This window comes from Apodemus sylvaticus, chromosome 2 (genome assembly GCF_947179515.1).
Source record: "Apodemus sylvaticus chromosome 2, mApoSyl1.1, whole genome shotgun sequence".
Classification (NCBI taxonomy): domain Eukaryota; kingdom Metazoa; phylum Chordata; class Mammalia; order Rodentia; family Muridae; genus Apodemus; species Apodemus sylvaticus.
In genome coordinates this window covers 65,497,511-65,514,327 of record NC_067473.1, presented here as the reverse complement: position 1 = coordinate 65,514,327, position 16,817 = coordinate 65,497,511, and the positions used below count along the sequence as shown (strand labels likewise).

General features: G+C 40.7%; 4 gene segments (V, D, J or C); all 4 read right to left on the bottom strand.

Moving 5' to 3' along the window:
* Positions 1 to 2,058: 2,058 nt before the first annotated feature.
* LOC127677888 (T-cell receptor beta chain V region A20.2.25-like) lies at positions 2,059 to 2,634 on the bottom strand. The segment is given in 2 exon segments: positions 2,059 to 2,375; positions 2,478 to 2,634. Coding segments are annotated over 2 exon segments (366 nt in total).
* A 3,409-nt stretch (positions 2,635 to 6,043) lies between these two features.
* On the bottom strand, positions 6,044 to 6,690 carry LOC127678537 (T cell receptor beta variable 3-1-like). The segment is given in 2 exon segments: positions 6,044 to 6,361; positions 6,465 to 6,690. Coding segments are annotated over 2 exon segments (342 nt in total).
* A 6,905-nt stretch (positions 6,691 to 13,595) lies between these two features.
* LOC127677887 (T cell receptor beta variable 2-like) lies at positions 13,596 to 14,344 on the bottom strand. The segment is given in 2 exon segments: positions 13,596 to 14,023; positions 14,108 to 14,344. Coding segments are annotated over 2 exon segments (477 nt in total).
* Positions 14,345 to 15,031: 687 nt separating this feature from the next.
* LOC127678530 (T cell receptor beta variable 3-1-like) lies at positions 15,032 to 16,323 on the bottom strand. The segment is given in 3 exon segments: positions 15,032 to 15,480; positions 15,575 to 15,975; positions 16,275 to 16,323. Coding segments are annotated over 2 exon segments (390 nt in total).
* Positions 16,324 to 16,817: the final 494 nt, after the last annotated feature.

Here is a 16,817-nt window from a genome sequence, read left to right as displayed (position 1 = left end):
ATCAGTTTCGAGACTTGAGCCAGTTTGCAGACCCAGAACACCTTGAACGAATGGGTGGTCAAGTTCTTCTGAAGAAGGATCTTGATAAGACACCTAAAAGTTTTGCTGCTAGACTTTCTCCAGTTCTTCCCCAAAGGAACCTATGACTTTTTACAAGGGTAAATATACAGAGAGGGGAAGGAACTAATCAGACTTTCTAGGGTCTATTGATACTGGTTCTGATTGACACTGATCCCAGGTGATCCCAAGGAACATTGTAGCCCTCCAGTTAAAGTAGGGACTTATGGATGACAAGTGATTAACGGATTTTTGACTGATGTACAACTCACAGTAGTAGGTTCAGTAGGTTTGTGAATGCATTCTGTGGTCATCACCCCAGTTCTGGAATGTAAAATTAGGATAGATATACTTAAAAATTGCCAGAATTCTCACACTGGTTCCCTTTACTTGCCACAAAGAGATGTAACCAATGATCATGTAGCCCTTAATAGAGTTCTCCACACTAAGGAGGTATCTAGAGGCCCTGAGGGTTTAGCCAATAAGCTTCTCTTTTCTGGATATTTCTTCCTGTAAAAGATATTTAATCTCTAGTCCACCCTCAGGAGGTGATATATATCCACTTTTCACAACAAACACTCAATAAACAGTTTGGAACCAAAGAATGTCTTTCTCATTGAGAACCACCATGGGGAGCATGCGGAAACCCTTTGTGCACAGAGCTGTACCACCTAAGTCTCCAGCAGAAGGCCCCTATGCTCCTGGACTTGGTGCCATCACAGAGATAAGCTGGAGATCCCCTCCCCACAGTCTCCCAAGGCTCATTGTCCTCAGCCCACAGGCCCCCTTCATTCTGGACACTACGTGGTCTCCAGCAGCAACTGGACATCTGGGAGTCAGGGCACCCCAACGTCAGCCTCACCCTATGCTCTTTCTCACTCGGGCTGAGACCCCCAACTCAGGCTATATTCTCCCACCCCTTGTGTAGTACCTTGGCTCTTCCCACAAGCCCAATACCCAGTGATGGCATAGGGTAAATACAGTCTAGTGTTCAGCATTTCATCTGCACAGGTGAGTTCTCATACCCCTATGACATGATAGGAGAGAGCTGAGCGCCTCTATTTCACCTGCCCAGCTGCATTCCCAAACCCCAGCAGTGAGGCCTAAGATGAGAGCATGGACCACCTGCTTTTTCTGATGGCTAGTGAAAAGCTAGATGCCAAAGGCTCTGTGCATGCTGGTTTAAAATTATGAAATTAAAGAAATAGACAGATGTTGGCAAGAGTAAAGCAGTATTATGAAGAGAGAGCAAGCTTCCAGATGGATGAGTGGGAACATACCACTGCAGTTGCTACTTGCAGGATTCAGAGAAAGAGTCTGTGCAGAGATAGCACTTTGGTCAGAGCTAAGGTTTAAGACTAGCTAAAAGTAGAGAAATAAAAAGGAAATCAGAAAACAGACAAAATAGCATACACAGTATCAGACATACAGAACTACTGAAGACTATTGAAGCACTGAATGTGTGTGTGTGTGTGTGTGTGTGTGTGTGTGTAATACATTTTTCAAAATCTCTGGAATCCTTTCTTAGAAGCCTAGTCTCTGACTCCTCAAGATTTAGTGCTACTAAGATCTGGTGGCAACAGTACTAGAAAAGAGGTTTGGATGGCAGGACCTAAAGCATGTGGATTAGGATGCCTCTCTCAGCAAAATGTTGCACTTTCTAGCCCTATAGTGAATCTAACTCTGTTGCAAGGTGATTTTGTAAATTATCAGCTGAAATGATTCACTTCCTAGTTGGTTAATTTTCTCTCACAATCATAAAAATCATTTAAAAACTGATACTCACAAGTACTTATCTTTATATCAGTTGACAGCAAAACCATGTACAAGTAAGGAAACATAACCTCTAAATCTAAGTATGACATATAGGATTACAACATGGGTTGAGTTGCAAGGTAGTGTTATGGTTTTTAACATCTGTTTTGGTTTCTACTTGAAATTTTCAATATAGCCCTTCGGTGCCCCACAGTTTCCTGAATCTGTAGGTTTGTGTACAGAGAGCTAATCAGTCTGCAGGGCTGTGTCTTGGCTGCTGGCACAAAAATATACAGCTGAGTCTTCTGGCTTCAGGGCAGATATGTGTAGGAGTATCTTGGAGCTGTCTGGGCATTCAGGTAAGAAACGACTGGACACAGTCTCATTTAGAACCAATTGTTTAACACTGTAGAGAAACATGAGCTCAGGGGGCTTTTTAGTGCTCTGCTTATACCAGTACATAGCATTATGTCCCAGATGTTGCTGACATTCCAAAGACGTCTTATTTGCTCTTCCCATGACTAGATATCTTGGTATCTGAATAATTTTAGTGTTCGTGAGTGCTGGAAGGAGAAAAAGACAAAATTCAGACACAGAACAGGCAAAAGTGGTAGCTTCAGCAAAAAGAAAGTTGAAGCTATCAGCCAGCTGAATCCAAGACTCACCTGTTTCCACAAGACACAGGGACACATAGAGGAGAAGCCTGCAGCTCATGGTGGAAGGAATCAGGCTCCAGATGGGTATTGTGTAGCTATGATACTCTGGATGAGAATTAGCTCTATTCTGCACGGCCCTGATTGGTGGCTTTATATGTGAAGTCACTATCTCTGTTGACTTCTCCAGTAGCAAGAGACGATTCTTTTATTCCTTTAACTGTTAACAGAATTCACTAGGCTGGGAGGGACAAAAATAAATGTTTAAAAAAATGCCAAAACTTCCAACCCTTATGGGTATTTCTAGAAGTTTATTCCCGTTCTTTAGCTTTACTCTCAGCCTGAAGATCTTCCCCACCACCTCCTCTAGCATAGCCCATTTTTTCTTTGAAAGCTCCCCTTCCTCCCTTCTCAGTTTCAAGAAATAGAACCCTCAAAGTGTTGCTTCATGCCCCAGTTTGATGGCCCAGCTTTGTGGAAGCAGCTCGATGATTAGATGATTTCGAATACCTAGACATCATTTGAAGTATATAACTGTGGTGTCATCAAGGGGCCAGACACTGGTCAGTTCACTAAAGGGACCATACATTGGACAAGGCATCCTGTATGCATGTTGTTTAAGGAATGGAGCTTGCCTAGGCAGAGAGGAAAGACATTGTGCATAAGATGCTGAGAGAGACATAATAGGATATTTAGACCAAAAAAAAAAAAAAGTCAATTAGAATCTGATACCAGTGTTTTTGAGATGTTTACAACATAGTCTTCCAATGTTTATGTTGTTTACAATTAGAGTGTTTAGAATGTAACTCGATCTAAACTCCTGGATAAAGAGTCCAAATGGGTGAGATTCCCTTCTTTCCCATTCTCTAGCGGCTCACCTTCCCATCCCCACCTTCAGAAATATCAATAGACCACAGCTCCACCCTGTGGCTAAAGTAGCCCATTTACACACAACTAAGTCTCATTGATGTCTGCTATGCAGAGATTGGCAGTGTCAGTATTCTTACATAGCACAGAGTAATTAATTATGCAGCTCATATGGAGCCCATGGTTTAAATTACTTTATTCCATCTTCAGTGACCAATGATTAGGATCAGGAAACAAAATACTATGTCCACCCACAGATTGGCAGGACAATTAAGAGTATTCATAGATAGAAACTATAAAATAAAATTATAATACATTTAGGGGTGTCATTTGTATTGTAGCATTTAAATCATTTCCTATGTATAATACCACACTTCTCAACTATACAACCTAAGAAACTGGGATAGAATATCCCCACTTCTGCCCATTTTTGAAATGTTAGAAATGGAGCCAGTCTCATCATGACTTCCTATGCCCTTCCAATTGAAACAAACTGGGGTGGACCATCACGGTCATTTCTATTTCCTTGAATAGAATGTGTATGCATTTGACCACTTAGTTATCAGAAAACATCTCTATTACAATATATTTCCATGAAAAGGTTGAGTTTTTGTTTTTAGTCTCGGAAATATAAGAGTACAAATAAACACAGTGAAATGATCAATGATTCCTAAATAAATTAAAGCATTCACTTACTATTGTGCTTACATTAAAAAATTATCATAATTTTTAGTATGTATAGTGTATAATAATTTATAATGTATAGTGCTTGAAGTTAAAAAAAAATTCCAATAGAGTTAGAACATGGAGCACAAAGAAATGCAAAGCAGTTCCAAGAATCTGAAAAAGAAATTTGGAGTTTGGGGGACACTATTCAAATTAGGCGTGAAGAGGATGGGCTACCGGAAGGCAGAGTGGAGAGTTCTAGAAGGCTGGAGAGCTGAGAAGAGCTTTCAGCAGACAGTTAGGGATGGAAGACTCTGGTATGTAGACTATTACACAGGAGAGACATTGATAAGTACACTTTGATTTCTATGGATAGTCTGTTTACTGGCAGTAAAAACCACATGCTAGGGCTACCTAACAATGAGAACAATGCTGACACTGACCCTTTAAAATGCAGTTAAACACTAGGATAAAATAGTACATCTACCAGAAAGCAAGTAACTCATAGCATCCACACGACATTGCTAACAGCAGTGCATACCAACTGCTTTATACCTTGTCTTTCAGAATATTTATGTGAGTTTTACCCACCTAGACCATATCACTGTTGTACTGTACCATAATACAAACTTGATCATATGTTGTGGGGACCCTACAGGTGATCGTAGCAGACAGAAAAGTGAGCTGCAAAGAAATGAAAATAACAACTTTATTCAGATTAATTTTTGACAAACTGGATCAAACTTCGAGGAGTCTTGATGCCAGTTGGTTTATTCCTAATAAATATAACACAATGTAATCTGGAAAAAATGTGTACAGGAAGTATAATTACAATGGAACTCAACTCAGAGCACATGCCATTTCTTCCAGAATGATGGGCTTTAGAGACAGGCTACCTGTATTAGTTTAGGAGCCTAAGGAAGAATCTGGCCTGGTCTCAGTCATACAGATAGCATATAGGGCTATAATTAATCAACCTCTGGTCCTGGCTATGGAAGCATGGGGAAGCCTCTGGCTATTCAGATAATGTGATGGTTTAGACTATTAGGTATTAGGTCCTGGTTGGGGGAACCCCTTGGCTGTATAGGCAATGTCAGGGTCATTTAGATTAGTAGCTACCTCCAGTTGTATAAAACTTATACAGACAAAGCCTAACAGACAAAGCAGATCATCAGGTTGTTAATTTCCTCCAGTTACCAGCTTTCTTGATGGAAGAACAGGTCTTATGTCCACTCCTCTGAGAGGACAATTGTGTGTGCTTCAGCTCCCTGGTTGCTCTGGAGATCTGTGGGTGCAAGGACCATTTGTGAAGTGCTCCCAACACTATGATGCTCTCAACATGTCGCATCAGTAGACTCAACCATCAGCTAGTGCATGAAAATTTACAGCTAAAATCCTTTGGTCTCCCAAGCTACCTTCCAGCATTCACTGCTGTCTGTTTTTAGAGAAGGTTGAAAGATGTCAGAATAGTGATAAAACTGTATTAGTTGAAGAGAAGAGGTCCTGACTGTACAAGACTGATTCAAGTGATTTCTCCTTCTTTTCTTTTCTGTTTCCCTGTGGCCATGGACATTCATGCTTCTCCAGATAGCCTTTTCTTAAAACAAAAACTCAGTGATAATCCAAATTTCCTGTGGAGGTTTAGAATCAGTTACTTTACCCTGTCCTTTAGGATCATTTTCCTTGATATTTGTAGAAACTATCTGCCTTCGATCCTCATGCTATAGGCAACACATACATAGCCTAAATTAGCAAGCAGTGTCTTATCTCAGCAGTTAAAATCTCCAAGATCTTTCGTTGTTGGCAAAGCATAGCTACTTGGATGACTATGATGTGAACCACCATTCTGTCTAATCTGTAGAGTTCTGTGAGACTCATCTGTGCATAAAACACAGAACTGGTTCACCTCATGTATTATCAGAGGAGGCTGGACTTAAGATTGAACTACCACTGATACTTCAAAAGCACTGGGGGCATGGAGCCTCAGGTGTGGGTTAGCATGTGGCTTGCACTGCTTCCTGCCTGGCTGGGTTTGTGCACAGGGAAACAGTGACTCTGCATGACTGTGTCTTAGCTGCTGGCACAGAGATACACAGCAGAGTCATCCGGCTCTACAGACTTGATGCGAAGATTCAAATGAGCTTTATCTGAAGACTGAGGTGAGAAGCGACTCGGAACCGTTTCATTTACAATGAGTTGCTTATTATTGTAGCTAAACATGATCTTCAGCAATTGCTTAGAGTCTTGCTTGTACCAGTACATAGTATCGTGGCCCAGCTTTTGCTCACACTGGAAAGACACTTCATTTCCCACCTGTGTGACACGATGCTTTGGAGTCTGGAAAACAGCCGTCTCCAAAGGGCCTGTGAAAAAAATTAATCAGAATTCAGTAAAATTTCAGAAGTAGTCATTCTCAAAAAACTCAAACGGGATCATATCTCCTGGCCTAGGAACTGAACTACTCACCTACTCCCAAGAGGCAGAAGACCACACAGCTTAGGAGTCTACAGCCCATGGTTGGTCAAGGCAGGGCAAATAAGCCCTACCTACTGCAGCTATCAGACCAGGTGGTAGGTTCCACTATAGATGACATGTGATTTGTCTGTCTACCACTGCAGCCAGAAAGGTGCTTGATTCAAAAATGCATACACACACACCTACACACACATGCACATGTACACACACATATGCACAATGCACACATGCACACACACTGCACATACAGAGACACATACACACACAGAAAGAGAGAGAAACAGAGATAAAGAGAGAAACACACACAGAGAGAGAAACAGACTGAGTAAGACAAAGACATGGAGAGAAAGAGATAGAGATAGAGACAGAGTAAAATAAGAGACATAGACAGAAACAAACAGAAAATTTTGGTAATACCACCAAACAGTGAACTCATGTGGTACATGTGTGTTTTACTGGACACAGAAGGAAGTTAAGACTACATCCGTGAAGGAAATAAGAATACAAGCCTCCCTGGAAGGACAAATGTCATGTCACTTACTTGTTTCAGACATTAAATGCCAACATAGTGCAAAACAAGAAGAAAACAATCACATTCTTAGGATATTAATATTCTGAAAGGAGTAAAAAGAGTTGAATAGCAGTATGGGGTCTTAACTCCTATATCCCAGCACTCAGACGGCTGAGGCAGGAAGACTGATGAGTTCAAGGCCAACCCCGGGCCATAAAGTGAGTACTAAGGCAGCCAGAGTTCAAGAGCAACCAATTTAGGAAATATGTACATTGCCTGTAGATCGTGCAGGTCATGGTATATGGAAATCAGCAAGTCCTTTTTAAGCTCCCCATTTCCTCATCTGCAAAGCACTGGTCTAAAGTCAATAATTTTGAAATTCTATGAGCATTCATTAGTGCCCTTAACACATACTGTTTCGTTACCTCACAAAACTTACATGTGAACTGTTTCAAAGGAGGAAGAGATAGAGACAGAGAAACTATGCAAAAACAGTGAGAATTCTCAAAGTCGATTTAAAGTCCTTATTTATTCTATTTTCTACAAATATTCTTGACGCAATCAGGGGAGCAATGCCTAGAAATGATGCTGAAATGACCCTGACCCAAGCAAACTTTACAGAAAGCAATGTTAGTTCAAACACTGCTAAATATTTTTAAAATAATTTTTAAAAAGATGTTGTGATTTTTGCCTGAAAGATAAGCAGAAACAAATATTGATATAGAGTTTCCTTCCTGATAACTCTAGTCAAGCTGGTGAGAGGGCGGCCTTAACAGATAACCCAGAGCTGACTGCCATCCCTGACAAGGGCCAGACTTCAGTAAGGAAAGCCAAGGGGGTGGAAAATGAAACGATTTTAGCTTGGCTGTCACCTAAAAATAGAAATGTCTAGGAGCAGTGGGGATGAGGCAGAGGCTGGAGAAGAAACAGATAAAACAGGAAGTGGACTGACTGGAAGCCAGGTCCTTATTTTGTCACTGAGTCTGAATTTGGCTTTCTTTAAGCTCCTTCTATCTGAAGTGTGTGTCTCAGTGGGAGAAGCATGCGTGTTCATCTGTTTTATATATGAAATCGCCCACCTTGGACCAAAACTCCCACTGTTGCTTAAGCCCTGAGTGATTTCCATCAGAAGAAATTCCCTAAGAAACCAGAGGACAGTGCTCTGGCAGATCAGGGTGAAGGGATTCTCACAGCTGGCCCTGTCACCTGTGGTTAGTGTGGCATGGGAACCTATAGAAATGTCATTGTCACACGTATTCCGTGTCTCTGTGCTCAGACTGTTTCTCACATCTCCTACAGAACAAAGAACAAGGTAGCTGGGTTTTACTCTGCTCAGAGCGGGACAGATTACAGTGGCACTGACCCAGAAGAGAATGATCAACCTTCTCACTGGCAAAAAAAAAAAAAAAAAAAAAAAAAGCCCGTAAAAGTCATCATACAAACTAATTAATGTTACCTTGTACCAGAAGATTTATAGCAAGCCAAAGGGGACATTGAGTTCCAGGCTTTTTGTCATTTACTTTTACAAATTGTTAGTTGTTTTGCCTATTTAACTATTAATTCTCATCCAACCTCTTATAACAATTACACATGTTATTGATACTGTTGCACAGACCCCTCAGTATTTAATCTATTTCCTTGAAAAGAATAATTAACAACATTTATTTGTTGTAATATGATATATAAGCCTTTTGGTTAACATTAAAAATGGTTATACTTTACCTTATTTTCATTATTGAGAGAAAGTTGTAGATATTTTAATTGAGTGATCCAGAGAAAAATCCAAGAGATTCTCAATTTCCATGCACTAAATTATAGCTCCCTGCTATTAGGTTTTAATTTTGATGTTATGTATATGTATATTTGCCTTTTCTGATGTTCATAATTCTCAGAGGATGTTTGAAAGCAGCTCAGGATACAGAAAGATAATGAGCTTTCAGTTTAGAAAATTGAGTTGGCAGTCTTCAGTGTATTTCTTTGTTTTGTTCTAAGACGAGCTACATAATTAACCTTTGCAGAAAAGTGGATCATTTTTCAGTTAAATGATTTGGCTAGACTCTCACTTTGTGCAATATGGTGGAATAGATATGGCAACATGGGTAGATATCTAGAACTTCCTTCTGCTGCCTAGCAACTGCACACAGAAAATGTAATTCTATGACATTCTTGGATTTCCACAAAGCAAGGGAAATTCCAAATTCATTAAAAGTGAGATAGAGTCTTGAGTAAAAACACATTGTCTTAGACCTATGTTCTGGGTGACAGTTAAAGCCCCCTGCTTTTCTACCTTTGGGTATCTTAACAGTCTCAAAAATGTCTGCATCAGGGCAGCCCTGTTTCCAGAGTATTTGTGGAGACAGAAGTTGAAATTAGAGTCCAAATGGGACTGTGCTCCTGATATCTTCTGATGGTGTTGCTATTTTAATAGAGCATTTGCCCAGAGGAGGTGTTTCCTATTATTGTGTTAATATATTTCTCCAAGAATGGAGATCACCTAGATTATGAACAGTCACAAGATATTGTTAGTCTAATTCTTTGATGGGATAAACAGAATTTTTTGAGGGAAGCTGAAATGTGATTCTTGGTCTCTTTTGTCCTAACTAGTAGATTTTGTCACTGGTTGTATGTTCAAATGTCCTAAGGAACCCCTGGTCTGCAGCATTCATTACTGGGCATAGGCGCTCACATCATGCAAGACTGGACCAGACTATAATTGACTAAACTGGAGCATAAAGCAGGCTCCTAGAGCTTCATATGTATTCAAAGATGTATCCTCTACCTGCACCGACCTGTAGATTCCCAGTTCTTGTATCTCCAACTTTCTAATTCCATGCAGGTACACTTAAAGGAAGTCAGTAAAACCATTTGCTGCAGCTTCAGTGCAGAAAGAGGCCTGTGTTTAGCCATTCACCTGATTGCACTGATTCACAACCTCTGCAGACCACACTTTTCCATGCTATAAATAAGTCAACGTTTCTCTTAACCCTCTCTCAAATAGCGAGTTCCCTTAGGCCTTCCTTAGAAGTCTGAATCTCAGAGCCACAGCTCCCCCTTGTGGCTAGTGGGATGAAAAGCACTCTTCCTTTTCCTACTTGCAGCCTGTTTTTTGTTTCACAAATATATTCCACCTCAAAGTTTAGGTTATGTGACAGAATCAACGTCAATGTGACCTGCTCAAAAGGAATGAAGACATTCAAAACAGACAGTGTATATCTATCTCCCTTTGGCTTTCATTAGATTGAAACAATGCACTTTAAGATATTAAACTACTGGGAATTAATTATACAGTGCCCACCAGCAGGGAAACTTTTCTCCCAGAAAGCGATTTGCAAGTTATCAGACTATACTTTTCAGAAAGTTGGAGCTGAAACAGTGCTAGGACCACATTTGATGGATAGAGATCATACCTCTGGCCGTCTGTTTAAAACTAAAACTAAACTGCTTATTAGAAGTCTCAGGGACTCAGGGAGTCACTGGATCTTTATTTTATTTTATTTTTATTTATTTATTTTTTGGCCTTCTTATTATAGTGAATAATTGCCCCTTTCTGTTTTTTATGATTCAAACAAAATACAAAAGAGAGCAGAGGGGATAGGAACTCCATGGGAAGACCAACACAGTCAACTAACCTAGATCTTTGGGACTCTCAGTGTCTGAACCACCAAACAAAGAACATACACAGGCTGGACCTGGGCCTCCCACACATATGTAGATGGGCAGCTTGGCCTTCATGAGGGTCATGAACAACTGGAACAGGAGCTATCAGAAAAGTTGTTTCCTGCACATGGTATATGTTCTTTAAGCTGGGCTGTTTTTTCTGGCCTCAGTAGGAGAGGATGCACCTAGCCTCACAGAGACTTGAAGTCTCTTAAGGGTGTTTCTACCTTGAATCAAACATGCTCAAACATATCCTGGCTTTCAAAGTTTGATCGAATTACTACAGTGTTCACTCCAAAATAAACTAGAAACATGTTTGTTTAATGGAAATGATTCCTGTTTGGCGGCATTTGTATGCAAAGACAGCAAGGACACAAAAGACCAAAAATTTAGAGAAAATATAACTCTTGTGGATATGTTCCCTTAATAATATATCCCAGTTTAGTAGAATCTATGAAGAGGACAAGGTACGAAAAGGATGAAGAGACTGGGGTGCTTTGAAAGGCAACCAGTAGCTCTTGGATATGGAGAATAACACTTAAGTTCAGTGCTACTGATCAAAAGGACACTGGGGCAGCTCAGGCCTGGTGGCTGAAGATGGTGCAGGGGATTGCTGAAAGTGAGCACAAGGGAACTTCGAAGAGAATGGAAATGTTTTAGAACTAGACCACGATGACTCTGACATGGATGGATTTTTCAAAGCTCATAGGATTATGTCAATAAATAATATGTATGTTATGTGAATTTCATGTCAATGAAGCTGCTAAACACTCAAACACTGCTTAAAACTTAAACCACTGTCCACTTAAGACCAGGACTTAGCAGTGATCCCTGTGACTCCTCAAAGCCCAGCTTCAATTTAATTCAGTCATCAGCTTGATGACCTGCCACTCTTAAAACTCCCTAGTAAGCCGGGCAGTGGTGGCACACGCCTGTAATCCCTGCACTCTGGGAGGCAGAGGCAGGCGGATTTCTGAGTTTGAGGCCAGCCTGGTCTACAGAGTGAGTTCCAGGACAGCCAGGGCTACACAGAAAAACCTTGTCTTGGAAAAAAAACAAATCCCCCCCCCCAAAAAACCCCAAAACTAAAAAACTTCCTAGTAGATACAATCTCAGTCCTGTCAAGAGAAAAATGAAATCATTCTGAGTCCTAAGTACTCTCTAGTTTTCCTCATAACCTAGGATTCACATGAAAATAATATCATCACAAACCAAAACATGACAACAGACAAAACAAATGTGGCTCAAAAAATTTAGATATTACAGTTACTAGAAACTGGTTTTTAAATAGTTAATGTTTTAACAAAGTAAATATAATGGAGAATTTTAGCACGAACTTGAAACTATAATCATGACCTAAATAGATATTCCGAACTGAGTTATACTGATTACTTAATATATACATTCACTATATTTGTTTATAAAGAGAATGGACAAGGCTTAAAAGAATAGATAAGCTCAAGAAGTAAGGGCAAACTACCAAAACAAAATTAGAGAGACGGAAAAAAAAGAAAGAAAAATACAAAAGAGAGCACGTTAATGGTGGCATTGGCATAGGCAGGTGGCTGGACAAAAATCTAAGATCTTCTAGAAAGTCAGATTAATAGAAAACCTTTGATCCACCTGTTCCACACTTTTGGACTCTGCCTGCAAAAATACCATCCAGGCCACTTCTATAACTCATAACAGCAGCAGGATCCCTTGGGAATGTAATGTGAATATCTAAGCACCATTTCTACAGAGCAAATATGTGTCGGTGTAGACTTGCTCATCACAGATGGGGCTGGAATTAAAAGATACAGTTTATATTTTTATCAAGTCCAAGTAATCAGGCCTTTAAGGTAGTGGTCAGCTGCAACAGCAACAAACAGAGGAGGTTCATAGCAATAAACTTCAGAACTGATGCAGCCCGTGATTCTCAAGGAGTTGGTGTTCCTTGTCTTCTCCTCTACCACTGATTCCAGATTTCCCCAGCCTTGCTCTACTTTTCTGTGGGTTGTGCCTTTTTCATTAGGATGGTCCACTCTTTACTCCTTATGGCGGTGGTCCTAAGCCCTCCTAATGCTGTGACAGTTCCTCATGTTGTACTGACCTCCAACCATAAAAATCTTTTTGTTGCTACTTCATAATTGTAATTTTTCTACTGTTATGAATCATAATGTAAATATATGTGTTTTCCAATGATCTTAGGCAACTTGCGTGAAAGGGTCATTCAGCTCACAAAGGTGTTGCTATCCACAGGTTGAGACTTGCTGCCTTATGGCTTTGATTCCATTTGTTACATCTACTTTTTATACTGTGACTGATTAACTCAACAAATCGCCACCTATAGTCACATATACAAATTGCAGAAACTTGATTGAATTCACTCAAATCCAGATCAACCTTTCCTTGTTCCCAATATGGAGCAGCAAATTTGTGACCATATGCTATCTATTTTTAGAAACTCTATTTATCTCAAATTTCCATGTGTATCTTCTTGCATCCCTGTCAAAGGAACCAAAAAACAAAACAAACAAAGCAACATAAAAAGGAAACATAGTTTCAGTTCACAATTAACAAGATGCTTATTGTGTATTGGGTTGTAGTATCAATTTCCTTCTCCTCCTTCTCATAAACCAAGATTTCTTATTCAACAGATCTGATTAATTCAATGGAAGGAACTACAATTGGGCCCCCCGAGTCACTAGGAGTGAGGATCAGTAAGGTAGTGATCCTACTTCTACCTTACGAGTTAAAAAACAATCAATAAAAGAAATGAAAAGATTTCTAATGCAATGCAATTAAAATGGAGAAAAGAAGACAACTTGAGTCACTTAGTTACATGATGAGATAGTATTTGCTCAAGATTATTACCAACTACATTCTGTGTTATCTAGAGAAAATCTGTATATCCATGACCTCTGGCCTTGCCTCTATGAAATATCCTATCTTAGACATTTAATTTTAGATATTTATTTGTTAAAACAACTGCAATTAAAATAATAGTCATGTAGACTTCCTTCTGCGGAAGATAGGGTGTTAGGGAAGAGGCAGACACATGAGAGTTTGTGAACAGGAAGATGGTGTTTTTGCAAGGCTGTGGCTAAGCTGCTGGCACAGAAGTACACGGCTGAGTCCTCCAGTGTTGTGGGTTGGATTTTCAGAGTGAAATATGAACCATCTGGCCTTTCAACTAAAAACTGATCCTTAAATAGTTTAGACTTCTCCAGGACTTTACCACTGTAGAAAGAAACCAGAAACTCTATCTGCTGTCCTAAGATCTGTTTATACCAATAGAAATATAGGTGATTAGAAACTGGGTCACAACTGAGGGTCACCATCTGTCCCATATCTATTACTTGATGACTTGGGATCTGGAGTACTTTGGGTCCTGTATGACCTGTGGAAAAAGAAAGAAGATTAATGGAGTACTTTGAAATTGTCTCAAAATGAAATGAAAACTCTAGAATTTCTAAGAACCCACCTGTTTCCATGAGACTAAAAATTATCCAATACAGGAGCCAGATATCCATAGTAGAGTCCCAGTAGGAATGTAGTTTCCTCTAGCTTGAGTGACTGAACATCAGAAACAGATGAAGGGTATGCTAACCTATGTCCCATAGGCAAGGTCTGACAGGGCTGTTGGTGAGTGGCAGCAGTTACTATCTGCAGACTGCCCTCTATGGGAGAAAGAAAGCCCTAATATCCTGCATAAAGCAGATACCTGGGGGTTCAGGAGTCTGTTCTGCCTATGAGATAGATCTGATGGTGTGCACAAGAGGGAAGGCAGAGTTCAGCAAAAGAAGTTTTAAGATTTTTTTGTTTTTAATTTTTTTAAATTTTATTCTATATATTTTAATTTACATTTCAAAATATGATTTCCCCTTTACTGGTCCCCCACTCCCCGAAAGTCACATAAGCCCCCTTCCCTCCCTCTGTTCTCCCACCCATCCCTTCCCATTGAGTGACTGAACATCAGAAACAAATGAAGGATATGCTAACCTATGTCCCATAGGCAAGGTCTGACAGGGCTGTTGGTGAGTGGCAGCAGTTACTATCTGCAGACTGCCCTCTATGGGAGAAAGAAAGCCCTAATATCCTGCATAAAGCAGATGGTTTTGTCTTATACTGCTACATTGAGTCTTTCCAGAACCAGGGGCCACTCCTCTGTTCTTCTTGTACCTCATTTGATGTGTGGATTATGTTTTGGGTATTCCAGTTTTCCAGGCTAATATCCACTTATTAGTGAGTGCATACCATGATTGATCTTTTGAGACTGGGTTACCTCACTACAAACCCTTGAAACAACTTAAACTTGAGCTCATCCGTCCCACATTTAACTGTAGACAACGTTTTACTCAAGTCAAAGCTGCTGCTTTGCAGACTCAGAGTTTGGCATCTGACACCTAATTAGCAGGTGGCACTGTGGTCTGAGGTTTTACTTGGGTCCTGTGGATTACTGAACTGAGTCTCCAGGCTCAGCTAGACCAGTTACATCAGCAGTTTCCTGGATAGACTAAGGAGGTTTGTGTACAGCGAAGCAAGAGCTCTGCAGGGCTGTGTCTTGGCTACTGGCACAGAGGTATGTAGCCGCATCGTCAGGCTTTAGGGCTGTGATCTGAAGGTCTAAGTAGTTGTTCTTGGAATTGTGAGGTTGGAAGCGACTTGGGACAGTCTGATTGTGAATAAGTTTTTGATAGTTATAGGAAAACATGAGCTCTAGGGACGTCTTAGCACTCTGTCTATACCAATACATAGCATTATGTCCTAGATGCTGTTCGCATATCAGGATTCTTTCACTCCCAGCGACTGCCACCAGATATTTTGGTTCCTGGATGATTTTAGGGTCGACTGGACCTATGGGAATAAGAAAACAAGTTTAATCCTCAAGGTAATTGTAGAAGGATCTTCTATGTAAAATACAAAGGTACCGACCAAGAGTAGGACTCACCTGACACCAGGAGACAAAAGATCAGGCAACTGAAGAGCATGGAACCCATGGCGTTGTCACACAGGATGGGAACTATGTCTTCCTCTTTGGATCCTGGCAGTATGGGTGCCTTTTGCTGACTCTGTAAAAAGGTTTGCTTGGATGCTCCCTGTTGTGTGGATGGTTTCAGCTCACACTTCCTCTTTGCCCTTTATGTCAGGGTGGAGACTGCCAAACACAGACCATACCCAGCTGCCTCCTGGGGCTCCTCAGACAATTTCTCGCCCCAGCAAATGGTGCTCTTTGTTCTTTCTACTTTGTGTTTCCCCTCCTTCCCTGACAGACAGATTCACTTCCCTTGGATAGACACCCTTCCTGCTGACTCTCACGGGTTCAGATAGACAGGCTTTCTCTCCTTCATCCTAAGAAAGACAGCCTTATTGCTCATCAGAGCCTTTTCTGAAGCCACCTGTGCATCATTTCAGGGCACAGTAATTTAATGATAAGCAGATAAGAAGCACCGCAGTGAGTGCTGAAAGAGGAAGAACAGGAATGTGCTGTGACCTTTCCCTCCCGCCCTTCCCCCACACTCTGGGAACACCTCACCTCCTAGGTGCTTGGCCTTGCATTTGGAAAGGAAACATGCAAAGAAAGCTGCAGGAGGACAAAGAACAGCTGGCTCAAAGGGACCAAGGCAAGGGACATTCAGGAACAACAATACCCTGTAGGTTCTGGAAGTCCTAGTGTCTCTGAGCGGCATCCACACCATCTCTCAAACAGAACAAGGAGCGTAAGGAAGCCCTATGTATTACTTCCTGCCCAACTCCCTTCCCATTCTCTCTTCTCACTTAACCCATCATCAGCCTCAAGAGTTTCCGTGAGGGCACAGCTCTCCCTAGAGGATAAACAAGCACACTACACTCCTCTCTGTCCCCATTTCCCCTAATGTTACCTGAGCTTGAGAATCACAGAAAGATTAACCAGGCTGTTGAAGGTAGGGTGATTCATAGACTGCAGAGGCATTAGAACCCTTGAAGATGTATGGGCTGCAAACCTCAGCTATTAGGAAAACACCCCAAATTAATCAAAAACTGTCTACTTAAAACATTCCTACTTGTCAGGCTCTGTTCAAACACTGGGAGCAGAGGTGCAAAACAGACTATTTTGAAATAGGCTACCTTAGTTTGTTTAAAAATCACCAGTGCATAATGTTCCTCATCTTGAATATTGACGGTGGGGGTTACAATGCACACTTTGGGAAAAT